The sequence below is a fragment of the Argentina silus genome, assembly GCF_951799395.1.
Source record: "Argentina silus genome assembly, chromosome: 9".
NCBI classification, from domain to species: domain Eukaryota; kingdom Metazoa; phylum Chordata; class Actinopteri; order Argentiniformes; family Argentinidae; genus Argentina; species Argentina silus.
The window spans coordinates 17,588,537-17,615,481 of record NC_139663.1 but is presented as its reverse complement, the minus strand read 5'-3'; the positions used below and the strand labels follow the sequence as shown (position 1 = coordinate 17,615,481).

Below are 26,945 nucleotides of genomic sequence, written 5' to 3'. Positions count from 1 at the left end.
AACTCTCCATTTGTTTATCTTGGCATATACAGAATGCAGTGGCTATCTGATATTACAAGATCAAAGCTTCAGTCTTGGTCTGAGATGAGTTGCCCTTTAGTGCTGGAACAGAGGGCACATGGGGGTGGTGGGGTGGGGTGGGGGGGGCAAGGGGGTGTCTGGACTGTGTCTCTGTCTGTATGAGGCCCCAGAGAACATCACAGGAGGCTGGGGCTGGAGGACTGGTGATAAGGCCTGTCATTATAAGTCTGTGACACGTCCAGGAAAAAGTCGCCACACTTTGTTAACACCCAAGAAAACAGTTGGTGTGAGGGACGAAAACCTGCTCTCAGATTTGACAGGGCGTTGTTCAGCCTCATTGTTTTGACACACCTTTGTGCTAGATATAGGCTACACATTTGATAATCTTCCCCAGTCTCACCTCCAAACCTTTACCCCTCTTCCCGATGAGACCCTTCAACTGTTCATACAAAGTCATTATCATTTTGTGAGGGATTCCTCTTCTCTGATTGGATAACCCTCAGTCCCAGAGCCTCCTCTTTCACCATGGCAACAGTATAGGCCCTGGTGTTGTGTTGTGTCTCGCTTCATCATGTATGCATTAGTCTGATTTAAACGTCAATAATGGCTGACCTTTCTGCCCTGACTGTTGAATAAGCCCCCCCCCATTCACTTCCCCCCAGAGGCCCACTGCTTATACTTGGTAATTCACACTTGCTCTCTATGTTCCCCCTGTGAGGACAGGCATAGGAATCACACTTCATATCCTCTGAAATGGAAAGTGTGTGAAGTCATTATTAACCTGGCCTAGAAATCATATCTGCATGTCCTTGTTAATGTCAAAGCTATTAATACTGATAGACAGCAAAGCCATTTAGCTCATCGAGGAATCAATTGACACTGAAGAGAAGAAAAGTACACGCAATAGTGAGAAAGAGCTGTACAGTTATTCCCTAATAAACTTTGGGACGGTTATGGACATGATAAAACAGACTCTGCATACTGTAATAGTGGTCACATGAGTGACACAAGTTAAGATGAGGATATATCTGACTCCATAAGATGAATAATATAAAACATATTTACTCATCCCTGCGTGAGTACAGACACTTATGCCTGACTCTAAGTTACAGACAAGCTATAATAATAATAATAATAATTTAATAATTCAAAGAAACATACAAAGATAATGATAAGACTGTCGTAAACAAATGGCGGTTTTAAGTCTTAGGCTATGTGGGTCAGGGACACACAGGAGTTGGTGCACTGCAGGCGGAACCAAAACTCAAATAATGCAACCCTCCTTTGTACTATCCCAACAAGCAACGCAACATCCAAAGACCAGCATCGAATGGGGGAAGCCTTTTGGCGAACTATACAGTACAATGGTAAGGAATTGACCATTTATTTAAGTGTTACACCAGCTCACAAGTTACTGTACAAGCTACACTACGGCTGTTGTGTCTCTGTTAGTATTACTGCTTGACACGTTTGTAATGCTAAACATCTTTTGGTGTTTTCTGTGTATCTATGATGATGTACCTTGTGCTCACTACCCTCAAGTGGGTCTTAGAGGTCGGCAGGTGTCAGAGTTGTGCTCCAACTTTTTGGTTCAAGTCTTTCAGCTAGTCTGTCCTGACTCTGACTTAGTTTACTGCCAAGATGAAGATCTGAACAATGACAATCATTACATTACATTACATTGCAATTTTATTTAATGTCCTTATTACAGACGCTTTTGAGAGGCAAGCTTGTCATGCTGGATAACTGTAACAACAGCATATGCTGTATATAAATAAGTGCCCCCTGACACACACACACACACACACACACACACACACACACACACACACACACACACACACATACACACAGGCACACACACACACACACACACACACACACACACACACACACACACACACACACACACACACACACACACACTAACATTGTGGTCTCTGTCCAGAGCAGAAAATCTCTCATGACAGTTGCCTCTTATGTTCGTCCAGACCCCCTCCCATCAGCCAGTGAGAGGACCACACAGACACCGGCGTTGTCATGGACATCATTTTTATCAGCATGAAAACATGTGGCCTGATAGGCCGGAGCCCAGAGCCAGGGAAATAATCCCAGCAGCACTCATACTGTACACTACTCTCTCTCCTAATGGGATTTACCCTGCTATTCTCTGCCTTCCTGCTCACTCCCCACTCTCCCTCCCTCCCCCTGACTCACACAGTCTGCCCCCTCCCTTAGTCTCACTCATCCCTTTTATAGGTCTTTACAGAGCCCTGTGTAGGAGTATACAGTAGTGTGAATCCATTTCAGTCTACTGCCCACCAAAGAGCTCCCTTAAGAGGAATTTACTTTTTTACGAGCCTCACTGGGGTGACTGATTCCATAAAGAAAGGTCTCCCCATCTCTTCACAGCACCTATCACATCTAAATGTGTTTATCCCCGCGTCACCAACAAGAAAGTCCAAATGCAAATGCGTCTGCCCTTGTTGATGTCAGAATAGGGCTTGAAAACGAGAGTTCTGAGGAGTTCGGTTTGTTGTGTCCTGTTTGTTGTGGAGCTCTGCAGCTCCTGCACTGCAGTGCCTGTGGAGTCATCCCGGGTCACAGAGAGGGTGATGGGAGGAGGCGTCCGCTTTACCAGTCCACGCACGTCTCAGTCCCCCCCCCCCCACACACACACAGCCAGACGAGCTACCGCTATAACCCGGCCGGGGCCCTGTGGGGCTACACTAATTGTTTTTCGGCACGTGTTCAGTCACTTAGCAGTAGCACAGAAGACCCAGAGGAAAAGAGGGGAATTCCCTCACTCAACATAGTCGCCCACACAGTGTCACGGTGGTTTGCATTTGGAAACGCTGTATTGTGGTATTGAGTTTTAATGGACGATAACAACCCCACACTCTCTCAAACTCACGCTCACACACACACACATGCACACACGCACGCACACACACACCACGCACACATACACCACACACACACACACCACACTCACACACACACACACACCACACGCACACACACACCACACGCACACGCACACACACACACGCACACACACACACACACACACACACACTGCAGACACCCCGTGGGCTCTCATTGCTGGCATTCCCATTTGGTTTGTTGATCGTTTATCACTTAGGAAACAGCGCTGGTGTGAAGCTCTCTCTCTGTGTCATGAATGCGGCCCTTTGTAAGCAGGAAGAAAGAGGCGCTTGTTGGGCGCTGCCAGTGAAGAGAGAGAGAGAGGTGAGACTGGACTGTGTTGGGCTCTGTACGACACTGTGGCTGTGGGAGGGGAAGCCTGAAGGGGTAGTGACAGACCATCACATAGGCAGGCCTTCAGTCAAGAACAGCACTGTTGCGGATACAGCACACTACAACAATTGCTGCTATCTTTGTTATTTAAATAATTTTGTCTGATTTGCAAATGTGTTTATTTGAGAACAAGGTGCAGTTTTGGAAATAGAGTTGTTTCCCATAGAGACTGAACTGGAAAAGACTGTGTATGAAATACAGTCAGCGCTCTCACTGCAAAAACAAGGACAGTCAAAAACTACTTTTTAGAGATTTGAGCTGGTCCAACCTACTCCAGAGAAGAGGGGGTGGGGTGGGAGAGAGAAAAGGCACAGTGCATGTGTACAGACGGGGTTCATTCTCGGGACAAATAAGAGGAGGATGGTACTCATGATAGAGCCAGGAAGAGGTAGTGTAGCACTGAAGGCTAGCTCCATTGGCTCTCAGCAACAGAGTGGGACAGTGTGAAGAACATTCCCCAGGGTCAAATGAGGACACATGTCCAGCACTCATTCCCCAGGGTCAAATGAGGACACATGTCCAGCACTCATTCCTCAGCCGGCCAAACAGAGAACAATCACATCTCAGAAAGACACTGACCTCACAACTTATGAATCTACGTCTTCTCCTCATTTATTTCTCCCTCCCTCTTCATAAGAGATGGTGGCGGGTGCTGTGACCACAGAGGAGGGGGACTGAGTCTCACTAAAGGCCTGGTTCTCACTAAAGGCCTGGTTCTCACTAGAGGCCTGGTTCTCACTAGAGGTCTGGTTCTCACTAGAGGTCTGGTTCCTCCTCAAACCAACCACCAATACTCATCCACAGCAGCATGGAGTAATGCACCAACCACCAGCCCAGCACAAGGCTGCATGTGTGGTCAGTGCTTCCCAGTCAGGGCTAGGCTGGGTGTGGTGGGTCCTATTGTGCCTCTCTGTGTGTGTGTGTGTGTGTGTGTGTGTGTGTGTGTGTGAGTGTGTGTCCTCTCCCCCACCTTTGGTGTGTGTGTGTGTGTATTTCCTCTCCCCCGCCTTTGATTCTGTCTGCTCTGTTGAACAGAAATGGCTTCCTGTGGCTCAGAGCCACCCAGCTGGAAAAGCAGCATGGAGGCAAGGGTCCCAACATGACCGCTCTGTGTTTGTGTTCTCCATTTGACCTCTAACCTGGATTAGTGTTGATCGGCTGGACGTGCTGGGCTCAAGTTCTGCACCGGCTACTCCACAGGGGCAGAGGGAGTGTGTATGTGCTGGACTGAGACCCAAATGTGTGTGTGTGTGTGTGTGTGTGTGTGTGTGTGTGTGTGTGTGTGTGTGTGTGTGTGTGTGTGTGTGTGTGTGCCTGTGTGTGCGTGCCTGTGTGCATGTGCGCATGCTTGTGAGTGTGTGAGTGTGTTTCTCTGTGTGTGGGTAATCAGTCAATTGTTGACTGCTCACTGAGGTTTCATTTGAGACCGTACCTCCCTTTGCCAGGAGCACTGTTCTTGAAAAAGGACCTTTTGAATTTATCTGCAGTCTGCCGGGGTTCTCTCTCTGGCACAGACACAATTAAGCTCTAACTGTCTGACTGCCCCAATGTATCACTCAAGGTTTAAGGAGCAGTTAAGGACATTTCTATATACAGTGCGGGTCTGCTCTGCCCTGTCGCTGAGCCACCACATCAGTGGTTATTGTCTCCTCCAAGTCTACCTGCAGAAGGGTATAATCATAAAGTTGACGAAAGCTTTCTAAGATAGAATACAAGTTAGAATTCTGAGATAGATCCCTGTAAAAGCTTTCTAAGGTAGAAAATAAGATAGAATTCTGAGATAGATCCCTGTAAAAGCTTTCTAAGGTAGAATATAAGATAGAATTCTGAGATAGATCCCTGTAAAAGCTTTCTAAGGTAGAATATAAGATAGAATTCTGAGATAGATCCCTGTAAAAGCTTTCTAAGGTAGAATATAAGATAGAATTCTGAGATAGATCCCTGTAAAAGCTTTCTAAGGTAGAATATAAGATAGATCCCTGTAACATTTTCACTTTACTTTCATGTACAGTATGTACAGTATCTCCTCAAGGCCTTTTCCCCTGAACCACCTGTGTCGAATGCATTCATCACAACCTTTATCACACATACAGTAAGGCACCAATTTGATTAAGAGTGTTATGCACTAAAATGAATGACCAGTGTTGCATACATCCATAGCCTCCGTGCTCTGTGCCAATTACTGATGAACTCACGCAACCGTGCTTGTCTTTGATAGGGTATAAAATCAAATAGGATAATATCGTAAACATTGTATACTGTATAGATTACAGGAAAATATGCATACCTACTTCGTAAAAAAAATGTTTTGGAGAGCCTTTATGCACAAACTACAAAGACGGTTGTTAGAATCATCCTGAAAGTTGTCAAATTTCACTTCTTCCTATGTAAGGCTACTCCCCACGCATGATAGCCCCAACTGATCATTGGGATCAGTGTGCATTGTCAGCGTCCAGGCCTTCCTCTGTATTTCTGTTCAGGTTAAAGATTGGCGAGGATAATGGACATCTTCATTGTCATATTCAGTTATCACCACCCACTCATTGCCGGAGACCTGCCCTCCGCCTCTACGGTAACTGAAACTGTGCTGACCAAATTTGCGGCCATGGCCACTAAAGCTTAGTGTGTCGCAGCGCTCTTTAGCGGAAGCAAATTAGGGCCTATGAAATGCATTGTAAGACTTGCTGAATAAGCTTTCGTAACAGTTCATAGCGTTTTAAACATAGACGTGTCTCTCGAAAATATGTACAATGCATCACACAAAGGTAGTTTGTAGGAATTGTAACTGGTATTTCCTAATTTATATCTGCCATGTCAGTTGTCTCCCGCCTGTCACCCACAGTGTTGGCAGCCCAGCTCTAAACCTCATCAGCTCAGAAGACCCACCTCCCTTCTTTAGAATTAATTTCCCTCTCTGCCTCCGCTTCTGCCTCTTAAAGGAAAATCCGTTTAGGAGACTCTTATGACTCATTTCACAAAGTCATAATATAATATTCAACACCCAAAACGCGTTAAGAGAGCTAATGTTGAGATGAAAATGCTCCCCAGCCTTTTCTCGGCTCTGAAAGACACGTGTAACGAAAAGACCTGTTTTCCTTCCTCGTCTTTCAGCTGGTTTTGTATTGCCATAGAAACAAAACTACTAAAAGGACAGATGAGAGGGGCAGTGGAGGGTGTGTTATCTACCTAGCCGAACTCAGCTTTGTGATTACAGAAGGGTAATGAAACTTCTTTACTCATGCATACGCATTAGCATGATGATGATTTCCTTTAAGCGACTACCGTGCCATCATCACTCATCATTTTGTTCCTAATCATCAGTCACGCTCATAATTACTTTCAAACCCCTAAGGCTGAACACTCTTAGTGGATCCTACCTCACATAGTTACATAACTACTGTACTATCTTTGTCTGAGGCCATTTCAATCCCCTGACAGCCACCAGTATTAGAGGTATGCTCTGTCTTGCAGGAGTATCACTGTACACAGAGCTGCCCTGTGCATTCACAGTCTGATGCATTCAGGGCTTTCTCAACACTGCTAAAGACCCAGACCTCCCATACAGGCTGCTCCTAAAGCGCCAAGCGATAATTACACCCTCCAGGACTCTGTCTCCGTGTCTCTCAAATCCCTTATCTTTTTTTTTTTTATACCTTTCCTCCATTCTCATGTAAAATAACACAATCCCTTTCACAAAGACATGCATGGTGGTAGCAGAGATGGTGAAATTAATTTCAAGTCTGTCTTTTCTTTTCTTCTCGGTTATGGGTTTCTGGTTCTCAAGGCTCACCAGGCACACGTCTATGAGTACTTCCTCAGTAGGTTTCTGACCTCCAGACAGGGGAGATTTAATTAGCAAACCACCCATCTAACTATCTTGATGAAAATGGCATCTATTCTAATGTCTCTGAAGTCTAGAGTAGGTTACACAGCGAGAGACAGATGTTCTGCCAGCATGAAGAGAGATATGGCCCCATGAGATTATTGCATGGACTCCATCCTCTCTATCACTGTATGAGATCATAGTAGTACTGGAATGCACAGTCATACATAGGAGAACACATGGTCCTGCTTGAATTAGATCTCCGTGTTATGGTCCAATTATGGTTACATTGGGTTTACTTTGGTGTTCATATTGTGTGCTGAGTCAAACATTCCCAGCCTTTATTCATGTTTTGTAACAGCAACAAAACAACAACAACGAAGTGTATTCTCAAGATAAATGACTCTCTGGTTAGGGCTATGTACTGTAGCCTAGTTCCTCTCTTCAGAATGTGACACATCAAAAGATGGAAACCTGAGATTAACAATTGAAGCAGACAGACTGTAATTTACAAAAGTACAGCATGTGCTGTGAGAGCACTGTGAGAATTCAATTCAGTTTAAATTGTCCTGGAGCCAGTGGGTGAAGTTGTCATACACAGCTGTGGATCTGAAGAGTCAGGACCAGACAGCAGGTCAGTGTTTAACCAGAGGTCGGCTTGTGGGAGAATTGCTGGAGCTCAACATGGGAAGCTTAGTCAACCACAGATGTGGGGTTTATTTCAAGTTAGTCTCCCAAGTCAGACGTGTTGGTCTCCCAAGTCAGACGTGTTGCCTCCCACAAATTACATATGCTCCCAAGTAACCGTCTGCTCAACAATTGGCTTGTCTGTAGAAGACTCTCTTTGAAGATTCACTTCTCAAAAGCTTGATTATTTTTTTCCAGGCGCACCTCATTAGCTGGTAAGAATGGTTCAAGAATAGTTGCTAGAGTAGGAGGCAGAAGAAGCTATCAGCCACAGATCTAGGATCAGATAAGCCTACCCACAGTCCTTACCACTAGGGAGATACAAAATAAAATCTAAGGGTTACATGCAATTTCTACCTAATCTGTCTCCATCAGTGATGCTGCTTTGAACCTCTGTGACCTCAAATCCCATATCTAGATTTATGTCTCTGCTGGCTGGTTAACATGCCCTCTCTGACCAGACCGGACCAGACTAGACCAGACACACTCATCATCCAGAAAGCACCTACACTGAGGTCAACCTCAGCCTATTCCACAGAGCATGGGCACTTAGCATGTCTGTAACGATGGACCCACAAAGACTGATGTCCTATTGGGGCGCTTGACAGCAGTACTGCTGGCCCAGTCCACCTCCACCCTAATAGAGGCTATTTTTAGGAAGGTGTGCGGCAGAGAGAGACAGTCTATTATTCATTAACACAGTGCATGTCAGTGCCATGTAGTGTACTTTACCTCTCTCTTTCTTTCTCTCTCTCTCTCCCCCTTTCTTTCTGTCTCTCATCATCTGCCCCCCCCTCTCTTTCTACTCTCTCTCTACCTCTCTCTCTCTCCTCTCTCTCACTTTCTTTCTCTGACTCGTTCCACCAGAGACGTTATGGCTCTGCCGCGGCACCGTAGCCCCTGTTCTCAATCACTCCTCTATAGTGCTCTCTCCACAGGCACATGTCCATCCCTGTATTTCCATAGATGTCTAAATTATTTACTGTAAGGCCATTACTGGGAACACTTGTCCCCCCCTTTACGCTCGATCCCTGAAAACCCATCAGGATGAGACAGGTGGTCCGTGAGGGGGGACGACATTTTCCGGAATCCCTCTTTGGTGGAGTAAAGGTTCCTGTACTTGGGGATATGAATCACTCCGGGTGACATTGCAGTGAATTATTTAAGATCTCGCACGAGGGCTAGGCTAATGTGTTAATGTGTGTGATTTCAAGCTCTCAATACACAGTTGAAATACAGTTGACCTGAAGTTGAGTGGCCTAAAGAGTCAGAGTAACGTTGTGATCCTGATAAATCTTTATGTCCTCGTTACTCTGTGAGGAGAGAACTGATGACGGGGGACCGCTGAGCACTTCAGATTCAGCACCGCTGTTTCCATTGCTGCCAAATTCCTTTTTAATGACTTCTCAAAAAAGCGAAAGTGTCCGCTGTGTGAAGTGAATAGCCTGGAGCATGGAGTTTGTTTGCACTGTGCTTATTATCTCAATTCTATCCTTCAATTTTACTCCCCCACCGATGTCTGGACATGGATTTAAATCGCTGTCAAAACTGTCTGGTACTGGTAGTTACAGGCTCAGGGAGAATGACCCCTTTCAGCCACCGTCTGATTTTGCTGGCCGACAAAAATTGCTGCAGTATTATTCTTATCCCCTTTGTCAGCTCAGGAATCACAGTAAACACAATGAACTCTGGCCCCGCTGTTGTTAATGCTGAGCTAGCTAGCGAACAGGCCCTAGTCTAGTCCAACCACGCAGTTGCACCCAACTGTATATCTTTGTCATTTATCCTAAATCCTAGAAATCAATTACACTGCTGTACTGTAGGTGCCAGGGTGAGGGATTGGAGTTTTAATTTTCTCCTTACTCCAGAGTATCACCACACGCCTCTCCTGGCATTGAGGCTTTTGGATTAAGCCGTGGGTTGACAATTTGAGGGTTTAACATATCTCTGATATTAGCAGTCACACGTTACTGCTACTTGATGAGTTCTATTTTTGCAATTACAACTGACAGTGGCTATGAGATGGCTGCATAGTGTCTTTTCACACCCTGTCCAGCCAAGTAGTGTCTACAATCTCCTACCATTGTTACCTTAGACAGCATGCCATTAAATGTCACTGCAATAATTGATTACAAGTGTAGCACGATGTTGTAGATGAACAGCAGAATGGTAGTAAAACTGCTTTGAATCTGGCTGCAGTATGTCAAATTCATCTGACATGCAGTAATGTGATCCCCAATGACAGTGCTTCACTTGGTGTACTGCTACTGTAGGCCTATGTTTTACATAGCTGTGATTACATTTACTGTATGTTTAAGGGGGTACAGTTATCTTCCCTTTAAGGATATATTTAGCTGATGTCTGAATTCAGGGATTAATACTTTTTATCTGTATATTGTACAATAAAGTCAGTTGACTTTGCTCTGTTTAGAAACCAAACTCTGTATTGTTCACAATGTAAATTCACTGTGTCACAAACAGCAAAGTACCTCTACAAGGGCACTGACCTCCATCAAAGGCATACCACTGTTTGATGGGGATGCAACAACAGGCTTTGTGACAAGGTCTGTCTCTGTGTCTCTCTATTATGAGGGGAATCTCTGATCCGTTTTTATCAAGGACACACGAGAGAGTACATCATGTTCCTCCTTCTGTTACCTTGGTGTCTTTGTGTGCGTATATCAGTCTCATGCTATAAAACATGATACAAGACTCATGATACAAGACGCAGTCTCATGATACAAAACACTGCAAGTACAGTATGTCAGGGCAGGCTAGTTTTATGAACATACAGTACAGTATTTTGCCCCCAGCAGACACACTGTAGTACCATAGAAACGGTGCTGTTGCCAATAACAAACCTTAAGATAGAGGGAAAACTATTGAACTCACTCAGGTCTTACAGGCTGACTCTAAAAATAGTATTCCTGATATTTTAGCTCTGCTGCCATGCCTGTTTACTCGTATTTTCTATCCGTTTTGAAGTTGACCTTTTTCTGACAACCAATTTCCAAGATAGCATCTCAATTCTAGACGGGACATGCAAGTTTGTGGCAGCTCTCGAGATGGATACTTTTTCACATTGCTAGTGAAAAAAATACCTGAGAAAAGACGACTCCCAAAAGCAGTCTTAGTTTATTCCATGGGAATTATTATCCAGCCATGATCATTTATATATTATGTCTGCCTTATCAGAACCGTGTGTCTGTGGGCCCGAGCGTCTCAGTCTCCACTAACACACTGCTGCTGCCTCCCAGTCTGTTGGTTTGGCCAGGCTGACCAGGCAGGGAATTTGGTGCGGTGATAAGAAGACCGTGTCTGACACTGGCCTCAATGGTCTGAACGTTTGCTTTGTTATCTCTGTATAAAGATAGCCCTGGAATGCATTAGCACTCCAGCTCTGTTCTCACTCTGGCACTGCTGGAGACAGAGGGAGTGGAGCTGTAGGTCCTGAACTAACTCAGCTATACTGTATCTCTGGGAGAGCAGGCCTCAGACAACCTGCACTCATAACCTCTCTCCCCCATTTCACTGCCTGCTCCACAGACCTGCTGCCCCTCCACCAGGAAGAGCTAAAACCACAGAGGGATTTACCGGTAGTTACAGGAGGGTACATTTGTCATTGTATGTGCCCATTGAACCACTGTGCAAGGGGAAGGTCAGGTTTCGGTCACATGCGGGTCTCTGCTAAGCTCAAGAAGGCTAGGAAGAATAGATTCAGCCCTTGCATTGGAGGGACTATCCTTTGCACTCTGTTTCTATTGTGCATGGCATTCCCACTACTTATTTCCACCGGTAGAAACTCGAAACCTTCTTTCAGCTCCATTTGTGAGAGGTGGTCATGGCTGAGCTGTCAGCCTGGGAAAAGTGGCAGCCAGTATGAGATCAGGAAAGTAAACAGAGAGAGTAAACAACCCAGATCTGGAGAGCAGAGCTCCGACTGCCTCCTTCAGCCTCGTGTGAAGTAGGGACCAAAATGATATGATGACTTAATGCATTTTCAAGGACCTTTTATGCTTCTTTGTCACATTCTTGTTCCAAACAATGTGCTGACACAGAAATGGGTAATTTACCAGGCCTTTCAAAGTCATCCACTTTTGGTAAATTAAAGGGAGTCAATTGACAATTTACAATTTAGTACCATGAAATTCCTCTGCTATGCATATTAAGCTCACCATGTTACTTCACTAAAGGCTGAAGGCAAATGGCCTTTACACTTGGAAATCTGATGTACAGTAGATATCCTTGGTGCATATGGCTCCCTTTTTGTTTTAGTTTTTTTTCCTAATTTTAGCCATTTTCATCCGCCACTGCGCTTGTATTGTAGAATACAGGCTGAAATGTCCCCCTTACCTACAGTATACCCTTAAAGAAAGTCCTTGAGGCAAATCAACTCCATATCATATAAAGAAAATAGATATTTTTAGAGGCTAAAACATACAGTAAAGTGTAGTTGATTGCAGAACATTGCATTGTTTCAGAGCATTTATTGCCAATAAATATTGTTTTATTGAGTCATCCATCATGTCTCGATGTTGCCATCTCTTTTTTGACCATTACTGTCTCACAATGTGCATCACGGTCACACACCTCCTCAGAGTTCTCCAAGGCAAGTTATTGTCATGAAATATTGCAACCTTGACCCTGATGCTACATTACACTGCATCCATGATGTGTCACTACAACATCTGCTATGGTAATCATTCTACAGTGACACTAGTCTGTCCACAACCTACCATTAGAAATTACCTGGAAAGGGAAGTCATGTTGAAGGACGACCAAAGGCCATAGTTACTGTTATGGTTGTGATTGTTGTTGTTGTTGTTGTTGTTGTTGTTGTTGTTAGCACTGCCCTAGAACATAGGGGCTAGGTGGATTAGTTCACTTAAATCAATGCTGATTACGGAACAGGTTTTCAATTCATCTCTGGCTTGAAGGCAGGCATCATTCATTATAGATCTGTGTGTGTGTGTGTGTGTGTGTGTGTGTGTGTGTGTGTGTGTGTGTGTGTCTGTGTCTGTGTCTGTGTCTGTGTCTGTGTCTGTGTCTGTGTCTGTGTCTTTGTCTGTGTGTGTGTGTGTGTGTGACACCTGTATTATGTGCCGTCCCAGACACGCTTGTTGTTCTGACCTTGCATGGTTTGGATGATCAGTCTCTGTTAGTTTTATCGCTTTTTCCTCCTCTTTTATCTTCTTCCAAGGCCAGCTCAGATCCGCTGTAGGTGAGTGGATTAGAGAATAAAGAGAGAAGTACCCTTTGAGAGTTACATTCTGTTGAATACTCTCCACAGCTTTTGAATATTTGTCTTTGTTTTTACCAGACAACACAAACACAGACACCCTGAGCAACATTTCACAATACGGCCTTGAAAACAGAGAGATGCTGATAATTGATTACCTTTTTAAGATAATCCATGAAATAGATATTATGCAGTTGCATTGAATGCCATATTGCAGAGGTGTGACTGTGTGTTTTTGGTTTGTCTCCTCACCATGACAGGGCCCTGGTGGAGCAGAAGAGGTGTTGGTCGTTGAGACGCCCCTCTCACAGCAGCCCGGGGCGCGCCACAGCTTTGTCCAGCAACACTTCCAGGCACAATACAAGTGAGACGCTCCTCTACCTGACACACCACCTAGCTCAGACCTTAACTGGTTACAATGTACAGTGCATGGGCCTTGATCACCAGTAGAGTTGGATATGTAGATATAGCAAACTATCCTCCATCTTGGCAACAAGACTTCCAATACAATAACATTCTAATTCACATTGTAATTGGAATGCAACGGTCAGGCAACTTTTGGTCCCAACATGGTACCATATGAAAATCTTAACCTCAACCAGAGTTGACCAATCTCTCAATAGCTCTGGATATACAATACGTTGTGTGCAGCATTACCAGCTCTGTTTTTGTTCTCATACAGTACCTTATCCATCTCCAGACTATGCAAATAGAGATATGACTATCTGCTGCTTGTTCCTTTAAGTGTTGATGAAGTAGATAGATTTCTTAGCTTAGAAGGCTACTTTTGGTTCTTACTCCTGGCGCTGAATATGGAGAGACATCATGTCTTTATTGTTATACACACAGTATTTTAACTGCTGCTCCACCCATGTTACTTTTATTCAGAGAGTTGTGAGTTGACTGTCAGTCAACCAGTTCCTCCTATTCCATGTCTTGAATTTCAAACAGAAAAGTTGTTTTTCTTTTCTTTGTCCATTGTCAAATCTTTTTTCATGCCTCAACCTGCTCCTCAGATGATAAAGTAGAGGAAGGAGAAATAATTAAAAAGTGTCCAAATGTGACAGCTTTTGCTCATTTTACTTTCCTTCGCAGCCAGCAGTGCTTTGGTTGGAAGTTGAAATGTATGTTCATCAAGGATACGCTTGTATTGCACCTGAATGTGCTTGTTGTGAATGACACTGGATTAATGAGTGATTCATTCAGTGCAAGCTAAACTTTGTGACACTTTGGCTCGGTACTGTAACTATGTTAGTGAGGAGAACAAAGGAAATCCGAGGACGTACCAATTGTTTTATACCCTGCAGATATGCTTTAATGTTGCCGCATGTTACTCAGTTGGTCTCTTATGGGGGAGCCCATCATCTTAACATGACCACAGTCGAGGGTAATATACAGTACAGTAGTCGTAGTAGCTACAGTGTGAAACCTCAACATGCAACGAAAACAATAAACAGTGTCTTGATATTATCCTTTCTCACGGCCTGTAATAGGCAGAATTCTCCTTCGAGTTGTGCATCCCGCCTGCAGGACAGCTGTGCACAGTTACAGTATCGTACTACCTCCACCATGTCTCCTGTATCCTGCATGCAGGGGCACTTTTCTTCCCACATCACACGCCAAAGGCTGTAATCTCCTGTTCTTATTGATTGGATTAAACCGTAATTGCTAGGTACACCACATGTAATGGAGATGTCATTATTTCTCCAAGAGAGAGGATTCCTGTGGGAGGAGCATGCATGGGCAGGAGAAAGGGTGACCTCATTACTTCACTGCAGCCAAGCCAGTAATTACCAGACGGGGGGCATCAATACTGACGATGCTTGTGTGAACAGCGCGGTGAAAAAGACTGACCTTCCTTCCACCCTGATCTTTACATTAGATAACTAAGTTTAAGTTACAAGGTGGAATGAATGGGGTTGCGTTGGTTTTTTGTTTGAGGTCAAGCAGAAAGGTCATGCTACAGTCCTAGACTAAAGGGGGCCTAAGAGTCTGTTAAAACTGTTAATACTGTATGTCAATGAAGATCGGAGCACCTGACCTCTGACCTCTGACGGCACTGTTTTAGACTAAATTGGTCATTTCTCTCTCTACTGTAAGAACGGACAGTTAAGTGCTGTACACCGGCATTATCAATATGACTCAGTTTTGTCCCCCTGTAAAGCCCATTGCATGCATCTGTGTATGAATGTGCTATAAATGAAATGAGATTAGATTAGATATCAGTGCATAAATGACATTAGTCCTTATTAAATATAATAATAATATATGCCATTTAGCTGACACTTTTATCCAAAGCAACTTACATTGCAGTGAGGGCATACATTTCAGTATATATGTTCCCAGCAGGAATCAAACCCACAACCTAAGCGTTGTTAGCGCCATGCTCTACCAACTGAGCCACAGAGGACCACAAAACTGTTGGATTGTGGATTGTGACGCTAGACAAAACCGGGGAAACGAACCAGGGACCTTTAGATCTTCAGTCTAACGCTCTCCCAACTCCCTATTTTGGCCTATTACTTGTTATGTGGAAAAGCAACATTATAATTTCTGGTTCCTCTGTATCCAGGCTGGATTACTAACAGTTAGTATACACATTAGGTGGGCACAGCTTGTGACGGTTACATTAAATTCTGATTAAATAATATGTTTGCAGAGTACTTCTGCCTCTAAGATGTAAACGATTAATAGTTTCTCAAATTAAGGACTTTCCAGAGTTGTAATTGCTTTCAACAATCCTTTCAGTTGATATTCAGAGCACCCCAACACCCAAGTAAGTGCAAGCATTAAATCTACACCATCTCTGAACCCTCATAAGTGCTCATTTAATCTTGGAGATAAAAAAGACTATTCAATGTTTCTAAGAAATGGATACATCTGACAGCTGTGGTCTCGAGTTATCTTGAGCCTTTGGAAGCAGTGGAGTTTCTTTTAAACTGTGTAAGCTCTCTGAGAAAGACCAAGTGAGTGTTTTACGTCCAACTGCAGTGTCTAGGCCTTAGTGTACAGTAAGTCTCTGAGATACACTTACGCAAGCACACACACACACACACACACACACACCCACACACACACACACACACACACACAAACACCAATTTAGCTTTGGCTGTCGTTTTTTCTGGATTACCCTGACAGACGTGGTACCTTGTTGACAAGGACAAGGACTTATGTGAGCAGCTGTTGATAACAGAACTGTTGTCACGAAGCTCATATTGTGACAGATGAAGATGTGATAATTCATTTGATAAAACTCTTAACAGAATGCACTACATCTTCGGACCTTTTAACCGCTCGCCTTCTAATTTCCTGCTTGTTTGTGTTTCTTCCATCTGCCAATTCCTTGGAAAATTGGCAGCTTGGTGTTATGCCTGTAATACATCTGTCAGAGCGCATCCCTTAATTGCTACCCACTGACAAATGTTTCTGCTTTGACACACGGGAAATGGGCGTGTCCAGACAGGAAGCAAGTACTATTGCTGGCAGAGTTTCTCCTTACCCACTCAAACATGGTGCCAGACTGAAACTAGGAGGATTTAGACACAAACATAACGCTTGACTGATCAGACTGACTGACTTGGATACAGGCAAACCATGCAACTTGCCAAATAATGGTTCACATGGATGCAGTACAGTAGTCACATGTTCACAGGACAGGGGCTTACTGGCCACGAGAGTATATTACAACACTTTTTATGCATAGTTTCGGGGTACCCAAAAGTAATGGGACAGATTTATTAAATGTCCAAATTAAGCACTCATGTTTAGTATTTGGTGGACAATCCTTTGCATGCCATAACTGCCTGTAGTCTGTGACCCATTGACCCCAACCAGACCCTGGTCTCCTTGAGAGTGTTCCTGATCTGTGGAACAGTTGTTTTTTTAGTTTTCTTTGGTCATCCATTGTGGAAGTCTTCCTTGGCCTACAAGCCCTTTTGTGATTACTGAGCTCACCAGTGCTTTTGTGTCTTTTTAATGATGTTCTAAACTATTGATTTAGACAAGCCTAAGGTTTTGGCTAGGTTTCAGATTTTTCAGCCTAATAATGGCTTCCTTGACTTTCATTGACACCGCTTTGGTCCTCATGTTGACAGACATCAATAGTAAACTCCAAAGGCAAATCCAAAGACTAGAATCAATACTAGACATTGACAGCTCTCTTATGCCTGCACAATTGATCTGACGGAACACACCTGACTCACCAGAAACACCTGTCTAGCCAATTGTCCCATTACTTTTGGGTACCCTAAAGTACCCTAAATGGACCGTAGATCCAAAAGAAGAAACAAATTCACTGTCCCATTACTTACGCAGGGCTATGTATGCATGTATTATTTGTGGTCGTCCCTCCAGGCAGGGAGCTCTAAAGAGTGGAGGCATCCAATTATGCCAAACTTCAATGTATTATCATTTGAATAATAAATGGTCTAACTTGTATGTTGGCTGCATTTGTAGAACAGTGCATTGAATTATGTTGTCATAAATAAATACAACCAAGAACAAGTTCTTTATTTGTATGAATCACTACTTAATTATCTAAAATGAAAGTGATATCCTTCATTACTGTATGTACAAATTGCTTTTTGAGACTGCAGTAAACTTATCCTCAAAGTTTGTCTTAGGATTGTCATGACTGATCTATGCAGATGGCAACGATGCATCCACATCTTTAGTGATCAGGATGAGTGCAGCAATGACAGTACCGCAGTTAGCAATTTTCTCTTCAGAGTGAGTGTACAGTCGTAGGTGCACAAATTACTGTAATTCATTCATGCCTACACCACAAAGTACTGAGTCATTTCTCACAAGGAACATTACTTTAAATCCCAGTCACTCCAAATCAGCCTCTTTCCTTAACCTAGCTGATCTCCAAGGGCAGTCATACTGTAGTGTAGGAGTATTCAGATCATGAGCTCAGGGAAGGCCATCACTGTCTCTGAGATGAGGATTAAGGCATGAAAGTCTAAGATTGAAAAGCCTCGGTCCAAGGCTTTTGTGGAGTGGTGTGAAAGTGTCTGATTCAGAGCCCTGTGGTCAAGGCTGTGACCTGGGAAGAATTGAGTTTAGAGAATAGTGAATTCCTCATACTGTTCGACTACCTTTGTTCTTAGCATTGCACAATACTGTAATGGCAGTGAGCGAAATTCAAATCCTTCATTTAATACTTGATAAAGTTCACCCTTGCATGGTGCTGCCTATTGTTAAACACTCGCACGGGGCTGTTCTGTTCTGGGAACAGTCCTCATAGTCAATTTCTGATTTATTAACTTTCTCTCCGATTGCCCTCCGGCATTTGAGTGCGGGTTCCACACCACTGTCCAGTGTGACTATGCAATGTCCAGAGTTGACAAGCCAGAGAATTATCCCTGTAATGGCCCTGTTTGTCATTATACAATCACCATGCCTATTAGACATGAGCTTAAACTATGTCCAAAACAAGTTGAATAGATACTAACAACGACAGACGTACGTTAACGTCAGGCATGCCTTTGATTACCCAACGTTGTTTGATGTTGATTTGATGCTTCATTCATCACGTGTTGGTGCTATGCAATGTAAAGCTCATGCTGAATATTATGGATTTCAGTGTGAAGTTCATCAATGCACTTTTTAAATCAGTTATATGTTAAACAGTAGTTATTACTGTCCTTTTCTATTATGTCTATTATTATCTCCACCAAAGTCAATTAGTTATATGATGGTTATATGACTTGGTTATAAAGACTTGGTTATATGGATTATATGGTTATATTTCTCAACCTTCTTGTTTAATTACAACTCTGGCTCAATGCTGCTTCGCCCAGTTCAGGAAGGTATACCGTAGTAAAGCGTTGATATTACCAGCTTGGTTCTGATCCCACAGCATGCATGACTCACGGCCAGGCATGGATAGAAAGTCAGTGAAAATCTCTGTGTTTTCTGTTGAGCGCTGGTCATTAGAGTGAAACCAAGCGCCGGGCAGCAGAGCGTATCAGATTACAGAGGAACATGGCGCTGCAGCTTCGCTGGGAGCCCACGCTACTGTGGCTCTTCTCACGGCGTCGGCACGACAACCCGTCACTTTCTATGAGAGCTTTCTCGCCTCTCTTTGCCTGAATCCTTTTGACTGGGTGACCTTTGTTTTGTCTGGTTGCTATAAATCTATTTATATTTCTGAGGGAGAGTCAGATAAATGGGGCTGTGTGATGTGATAAAGCGTCCTCCAAGGTGATGCTTTTATTTGGTCTGGGTGGGTTCATCTACTGAATGATATGACTCATACATACACTTAAGGGACTCATATGAACAATCAAACAGGGTCATGACCTTTTGAATCGACTGTGGATGTATTGTGTGTTGTGATTAAAGCATACCAGGATCCTCCACAAGCAGATGACGTCTTCCTAAGAGACGATCTCTAAAGCCATAGCCTTTAGTAAGATTTTTTTAATAATAGCTGTCTTCGAAAAGACAATGAAGATTTATTCAGGGTAAGCTGACACTGAAGATCTCTGAAAAAAATGGCTTCTATCCATTTGTGTCACAGTTATAGTGCTTCGGCCTCAGTGCCTCACAGACAGGGATTCCCTCTCAAGTGCTCACGCTCCATCCATTAGACATCAGCGGGAATATCACCGCCTTTTCCTCTTTAAAGTGTTTCCTACCAGTTCGTCCCACATCTATGTCTTAGCGGGGCCTGAGTGTTATTTGTATGCATGGAGCATGGGGCAGCTCCTCTGCATCCTGTGGAGAATAAGACATCCGTAGGGGAGCGATCCACTCTGCCAAGAGAGAGCTCCACTCAGAGCCAGGGTCAGCTGGGTTGAGTTGAATGGGGCTTTATTCATCCACCCCCACCACCCTCCCTCTCCCTCCACTGTGGATCTGTCAGGTGCCTTCCTAGAAGAGAAACACATTTGAACAGCTCTGCTTTGGCTGCATTTCCCATGGTAGGATACCCCTGGTTGTAAAGATTCCCAGCGTGCAGGCTGGGGGAAGTGAAAGCTGTGCACTGATCCAATGAAGAACCTGAAAGCAAAGGATTTGGGAAATACCTTTCTAAAATGTGTCTTTGCTGGATGAGGGTAGGGTGGGAGAGGGAAATTGGTGCTTGAAATTCACAATTGAATGGGAACCTTGGCTATGTCTCAATAATTGTTTTTGATGGTAAGTTTACAGCAAAGCCATAAAGTAAACTTCATTTTTAGAGCCTGAAATTGGTCCAGACTCTGGTCCACCAAACTTCATATGGCTCATGGCTCATATTCTCTCAGCCTCTCTAAAATAATGCTTTGTAGATATTGCCTCTGGGGAGTTTTCACTGTGGACAGACAGACAGTGCAGAGAGTCTGTGTGCAAGAAAATCCCTCGTTGCCCAGCCTGTTTCATATCCTTGTATCCTCAATGCTTTAAAAAAAACTGTTCAGATAAGATCCTCTTTGATGAAAATAAGTTATTGTAGTAGAGGCCCTCATTAGACTAATGGTTATTCTTTCAATGCTAATGGTTTGTTTTTAGTTGGTGCAACTACAGGAACTCAGTTACGGAAGACTAACAAAGCAAAACATGATTTTGACAGGAGGCCTGTACGGTACAGTATGTATTCTAAAGCCCACACTTCAACTGTTTTTGGTGTATAAACTTTGTTTCTCTTCCTGTGACTCTAATTGCCACAGACATCCTTGTAAAATGCCTTTTCCCTCCTGACAAGAAGAACCAGTCACAAGGTCCCAAGGCTGATGGAACTACTGCTGGATAGAGAGAATGCACTAGAATGCACTAGAGAGAATGCACTAGAATGCACTAGAGAGAATGCACTAGTTCCTTCACAGGCTAATCCTAACCCTAACCCTTGTGAAACAGCTTAACTTTTACATATCTACATGTATCCAAACTTTTAGAATGCACTAGAGAGAATGCACTAGAGAGAATGCACTAGAATGCACTAGAATGCACTAGAATGCACTAGAGAGAATGCACTAGGAGTGCAGTTCAGTGCACAAGGAAACACTCACCGGGCAGTCTTGAGGACTTCCGTGGAAATGCTCCCTGAGTCATTGTTAGGACAATTAGTCATCCGCTGGAATGAGCAACTTCCTCTTCCAATATGATGGTTTGTTGGAACAAGTGGGTTCAGGGATAAAAGACTGAATGGAAAATTGGTTGAGTGGAAAGGTTTGTTCTTTGTTCCCCTCCTTTGTTGATAACTGAACACAGAGGGAGTAGGGAGATCTCTTAGGAGTGCTCCCTGTTCTCCCTGTTCACGGCCCCATTATGGTATTAGTGATCATTAGCGCAGGGTAGAGTGATGCAAGGAGCTGGAAACTGTGGCTGCTGGTTCCTGTTTATAGATACAGTCGCCTTGTGGGGCTTTTCCCACCACCCGCCGCCCTCCTGTTACCATTCACATCACTTATATTTTTTCCATTCTTATGCTGTAGCAAGATCAAGGCTCTTTGAACTATGTTTAATGTTCACAGCAAGATGTACTTTGCTGCCAGTTTACAGAAATCTACAGTGGTGAATCTTTAATAGCTTAAAACATGAATCAATGCTCACACAATGTTCTCTTTGTTCCCACAGGTCATCGCTGACCTGCCCCCACTGTCTTAAGCAGAGCAACACCTTTGATCCTTTCCTCTGCATCTCACTCCCCATCCCTCTGCGTCAGACCAGGTGAGTACTGTACTATCCCTATCATGTGGACCCACCACACAGAATACACAAACATGAAGGATCTCACCATTGTCAACCACCTGAATACTACTGTACATGCAGCCATCGGGAGACACCTGTCAATGAGAGTCAAAGCCATTGTGATACAAGCAGTCGGTCTTTTTAACGGCCCTCTTAGTCCTCTGGAGGCACATCATGTTCAAGAGCAGGATAGAGATCTTGAGTAGCATGTGGAAACAATAGCCCTGCCTGAGCTGTAGTACTGGAAGCCCCAGAGGAAACCCAGAGCAGCACCACCTCAAAAAGCAGGAACAATGTCTCATTCATCCCCAGGTCACAATGCGACCTCCGCCCCGGGTTGGCCTGGGTTAGCCTATTCAGGAAATCCTGACATTTAGAAGGAGCTAGCTCCCATTCACATACTGTACACACATGTTTGCGCTGCACACATGCACACAAACACAAACACAAACACACACACATGCACACGCACACGCACACACACACACACACACACACACACACACACACACACACACACACACACACACACACACATACACACACACACACACACGCACACGCACACACATAAATAACACCCCTTCATTAATTGTTCAGTTGCACTTCACTTTGCTACCCAGAAAATACTTACTAAAGACACTTTATTTCTCTGTTCTCCGGTGTATAGAGGAGTAATCCTCATTAGAGAGGATGATTTAGAGTCAGGCAAAGTTCTGAAGACCTATCCAAGATTCCTGGCCTTGGGTGTCATGATGTCCTCTCACACCCCCATTGAGGTACCAGGCTGTGCTGATAGCAAGATCAATGCCCCCACACACACACTCATCTGTCCTTCCTCTACCACAACTGGACACAGCAACCTTTAACTTAGTTATATAACTTATATAACTGTCATATATCTTTCCATATGGAGCTCCAACTTATTTCTGCATCTGTGACATGGGTCTTTTACAGTATGTAAGAACCACAATTATCCCATGACACCTTGATGCTCTGTCGGTTTTTCTTGCTAAATTACAAAGTCATCGCCTCATCGCCATCCTTGAAGACATCTCTTTTGAAGCAACTGGAGTGTCCATAAGTTCAGCCAACTTTCATGCTAATTTGTTTTTAAGAAGCTCTTTTCTAACAAACAGCTTGCCAGGCAAAGACTACTTAATCAGCCCATCCTGTCTGCTTTTGGCTGATGGCATTGGAGACTCACTGTACACAGTTCTGAGAGGCAGAAACAGATGGATTGCCTTTTAAGACCACCATTTATCTCTTTTCCAGGTAGAAAAAATGGGCTCACCTGCCAAACCATCTCCATAAACCCTCACATGTAGTTCGCTGTAAGTGCAGTCTTGTAGGTCATACACATACACAAACACCTCACAACAACACAGGTTGTGTTCCTCACATGCGATAGAGTATACTACTGCTTGGTTATGTTTTAGCATATTAACCAATGTGGCACAGAGCCTGCACTGTTATGACATGAAACCATATTAATGTCTTACCCTAATGGACTTATATGGTAGGAATGCCCATTTTAAATACAGCCAGTAATACATTCACAGCTATCAAGTCTCTTTGCAAAACAGTTGATAATTTGAGCACTGACACAAAATAATGCAATCTTTTCAAACCTAAATGTTCTTCTTTTTACCCCACCCTGGACCATGAAAATAAAAATAGACAGTCATGTTTATGTTGTTATGAAATAGTTTATTCATTTATTAATGCTTTTGAGAGTCATACGTTTTTCAACATGTTTTTAGTCCAGATCTTGATCCTTCATCTTAGATGATTGGAATTCCAGCTGTGTTGGGGCCAGATTTCTGGGCAGCCATCTCAGCATGGTGGGCCTTCAGCACAGCAACTGCTTCATCCACCTTGGAGCGTAGGGACTCTGGGGAGTCCAGCAGGTGGAGCAACTCAGAGTTGTCCATCTCCAGCAGCATGCCAGTGATTTTCTTAGCCTTCTTGGGTTGCATGTTCAGGATTGGTGGGAAGAGATATTCACCTGAGGGAGGGGGGCAAAAAGGGGGGTAGTGTCATGGCTCATGGCTCATCTTTCCAAAGGCATAAAGAGGGTGACCATTAACAGTGTTACACTTCTGGTCCCACTACAGTGGACTCACCCAACATTTGTTTCTGATCTTGGAGAGGAACAGCAGCCAGGATGGAAGCAGTCAGAGGCTCCTGGGGGAGCTAATAATCAAATTATTAAATCAAATTACATATTATTATATTAATCCCTGCAGTGAAATGTAGTTGCCAATCCATATTTATCAGAGTACGATACCTCCATTCTGAGCCATGGTTCAGTTTACAGTGAAAGAGATGTTTACCTGCAGCTTGGGGACCTGATGCTGAGAGTTGCATACGGCATCTGCACTGGCAGGGCGTCTGGAGGTCTGGGTAGCCATGCGCTGAGAGGCCATCATACGGGCCACCTGAGAGGACCTAGGCTTCATGGCATTGTAGGTATGAGGTCTGGGAGCCATGGGATGCATAGTGTTGGGCATGTTCTGGAAGTGCTCAGGTCTCACACTCTGGGTGACCCAGCAAGGAGTGGGTCTCAGCTGAGCCAGCTGGTTGGGGGAGTAGTAGGCAGTATGGTTCTGGGCCTGTGGAATGGCAGCCATGAAGTATCCAGTTGGTTGAGCAGGCTGGTAGGTGTTGATGACTAGGTTCGGCACGGTGCAGACGCTAGCCATCCTCTGCATGTACTGGTTGGTGAAGCAGGCCTGGCGCTGTGCTTGGCGCTCCCCCCTGCGCTGGGCCAGGGCCACGTACAGGCGTTTGGTGGCCACGATGCGGCCGTTCATCTCAGTCACAGCCTTGGTGGCCGCCTCAGGAGAGGAGAAGCACACGAAGCCAAAGCCCTTGCTCCGTTTACCCTCCATCATCACCTTTGCACTGGTGATCATTCCGAAGTGGGAGAACTCTTTGTGCAGACGCTTGTCATCCCAGCCATCATCCACGTTCTTCACATACAGATTAACTCCTTGGTATCTGATCGTGCGGCCCTGCTTTATCTGCTCAAACTGGCGCTTCAGCTCAGGCTGGCGCTCTCCTTTTCTCTGAGCACGGCCTACATAGACCTGTCTGCCGTTGATCCTTTTTCCATTCATATCATCAATGGCCCTCTGGGCGTCCTCATGTTTTTCAAAGTCAACAAAGCCGAAACCCTTGGACTTTCCATTGTCATCAGTCATGACCCGAATACTCAGGGTTGGTCCATATTTTTCAAAAATCTCCTTCAGCTTAGCATCATCCATTGCCTCTCCAAAGTTTTTGATGTACACGTTAGTGAACACTTGGGCCCTGGCTCCAAGTTCAGCCTCTCGTTCTTTACGAGATTTGAAGTGTCCAATAAACACTTTTTTGTCTTCTAATAACTTGCCATTTAGTCTCCCAATGGCTCTTTCTGCAGCCTCCTGGGTCTCAAAGTGCACAAAGCCGTAGCCTTTTGAGCCATTCTCATCACAAACCACCTTGCTAGAAAGGATGTTGCCAAATTCAGAGAATGTGTCGTAGAGGACCTTGTTGTCAATAGACTTTTCCAAGTTCTTTATAAAAAGGTTGCCAACCCCACTCTTCCTCAGAGTAGGGTCACGCTGAGACCACATGATACGCATAGGTCGTCCATTAAGAATGTCAAAGTTCATTGTGTCTAGGGCACATTCAGCATCAGCTTGCTGTGTAAAGTTTACATAAGCATATCCAAGGGATCGGCGAGTGATCATGTCCCTGCATACTCTAATGGAGAGAATTGGACCACTGGGGCTGAATTTCTCATACAGCATTGGCTCAGTGACATCCTGGTGGAGATCGCCAACATACAAGGAGGCCATTGAGCAGCTGGGCGCACTAGGATTCATTTCTGATGGAGGTGCGTACTCTCAGACAGCATGAAGGTGTCATGTAGGCTGCATTCTTCAGAATTATCACAGAAAAACAGGCGATATTTCGCTCCTTTGACTGTTTCCAATTCCAATAAGAAAATAGAATGTATCAATCAATCAATTCATCAAACTTTATCTAAGTAGCACATTTTGTACATTAACTCAATGTGCTTCACTAAAAGATAAAACAGCTGCAATTAGGCACAGTAGTGGACTGATAATAGTAGACTGAGAGACTAATGCAATAAAATAATGTAAAATGCCCTCTTAAGAAAGTAACAGTAGCTATGAATTCAGCTAGGTTGCTTGCACAATTAGCCTATGCTCACTCACGCATTCAACAATGATGCTTCCTTGTAGTAGGATAAACGATAGGTCTTCTTCTTCCTTGCCTTGTCCACGTTTGTTTGTTTGCTTGGAAATCAAATCCTGCTTAAAACTATTTATTTTTCTTTGAAAAATAGTATTTATGTTAATATTTTAGCTTTGGATATCATTCATTATGTGTTGAGGCTAGATCCAGAATGGCAGGTTAATGAATGTCATGTAGACCTGGATACCGTAACCCCAGTTATATGGTCATCGTTTGTTACATCATTATCATTATCATTATCAATTATAACAATGATCAATTGTTACACGTATCAAGAGCTACATAGAGTCTGGCCCAGTCTGGTCCATATAGATAGAACACAGTCAGAAGTATTGTGATGCATTTACATGACACCATATAATTCCATGGCAGCCATGTTAGCTCCCCATGAGGAGTTTTGACTCATGTTTTGACTAATTTTAAGTTTATGGAATTTTCTGTCACTTCTTCATATCACTAATTTTCCGGTCGGGCAGAGACTACTATGCCTTGTGAGGGCTTCAGCAATAATTGAATCAATCTGTTTTTGTGTGTGTGGATTTGAATGCAGAAGTTTGTAAACCGTGGGTGTGGATTAAAATGGATTCGGTCAGTTTCAGCATCAGTGAGATTATGTTTTTTTAATGTGATTGTGTTTTGCAATTCATACATCTGATACTGATACTGTCTGTTTAGGCGATACTTTAAATCATTGGTCAAATCGATTTTTCATAATCTATAGAGAGAAATCCATATAACAGCAAACATGAACCTAAAACAAACCTCACTCTGCTCTCCTCTTTGAGAACTTTAACTTAAAACAGCACAACAAAGTGTCCTAGTAACACCAGGCTCAGGGTAGGTTGAGCACTGGAAGTACTGCATTACCTCATTGTAGTACTAGATGTGTTCATGCAACCCATGTCA

The 26,945-nt window shown here is 43.8% G+C and overlaps 2 protein-coding genes across 2 annotated transcripts in view; one reads left to right on the top strand and one right to left on the bottom strand.

Annotated features, from left to right (window-relative positions):
* Nucleotides 1–26,945, top strand: part of LOC310810042 (ubiquitin carboxyl-terminal hydrolase 43-like) — a gene marked incomplete at its 5' end in the record, with an annotated part of 65,103 nt that overhangs the window by 9,787 nt on the left and 28,371 nt on the right. Inside the window, 2 exons of the mRNA XM_083677634.1 lie at nucleotides 13,352–13,455; nucleotides 21,657–21,749. Of these exons, the coding sequence (XP_083533760.1) occupies nucleotides 13,352–13,455; nucleotides 21,657–21,749 (197 nt within the window). The remainder of the gene's footprint in view (nucleotides 1–13,351; nucleotides 13,456–21,656; nucleotides 21,750–26,945) is intronic.
* On the bottom strand, nucleotides 23,555–25,642 carry LOC310809213 (polyadenylate-binding protein 1A-like; the record flags this gene model as incomplete). Its single annotated transcript, XM_083676407.1, has 3 exons — nucleotides 23,555–23,778; nucleotides 23,897–23,957; nucleotides 24,089–25,642. The coding sequence occupies 3 exons, from the start codon at nucleotides 25,640–25,642 to the stop codon at nucleotides 23,555–23,557; spliced, it is 1,839 nt and encodes a 612-aa protein (XP_083532533.1).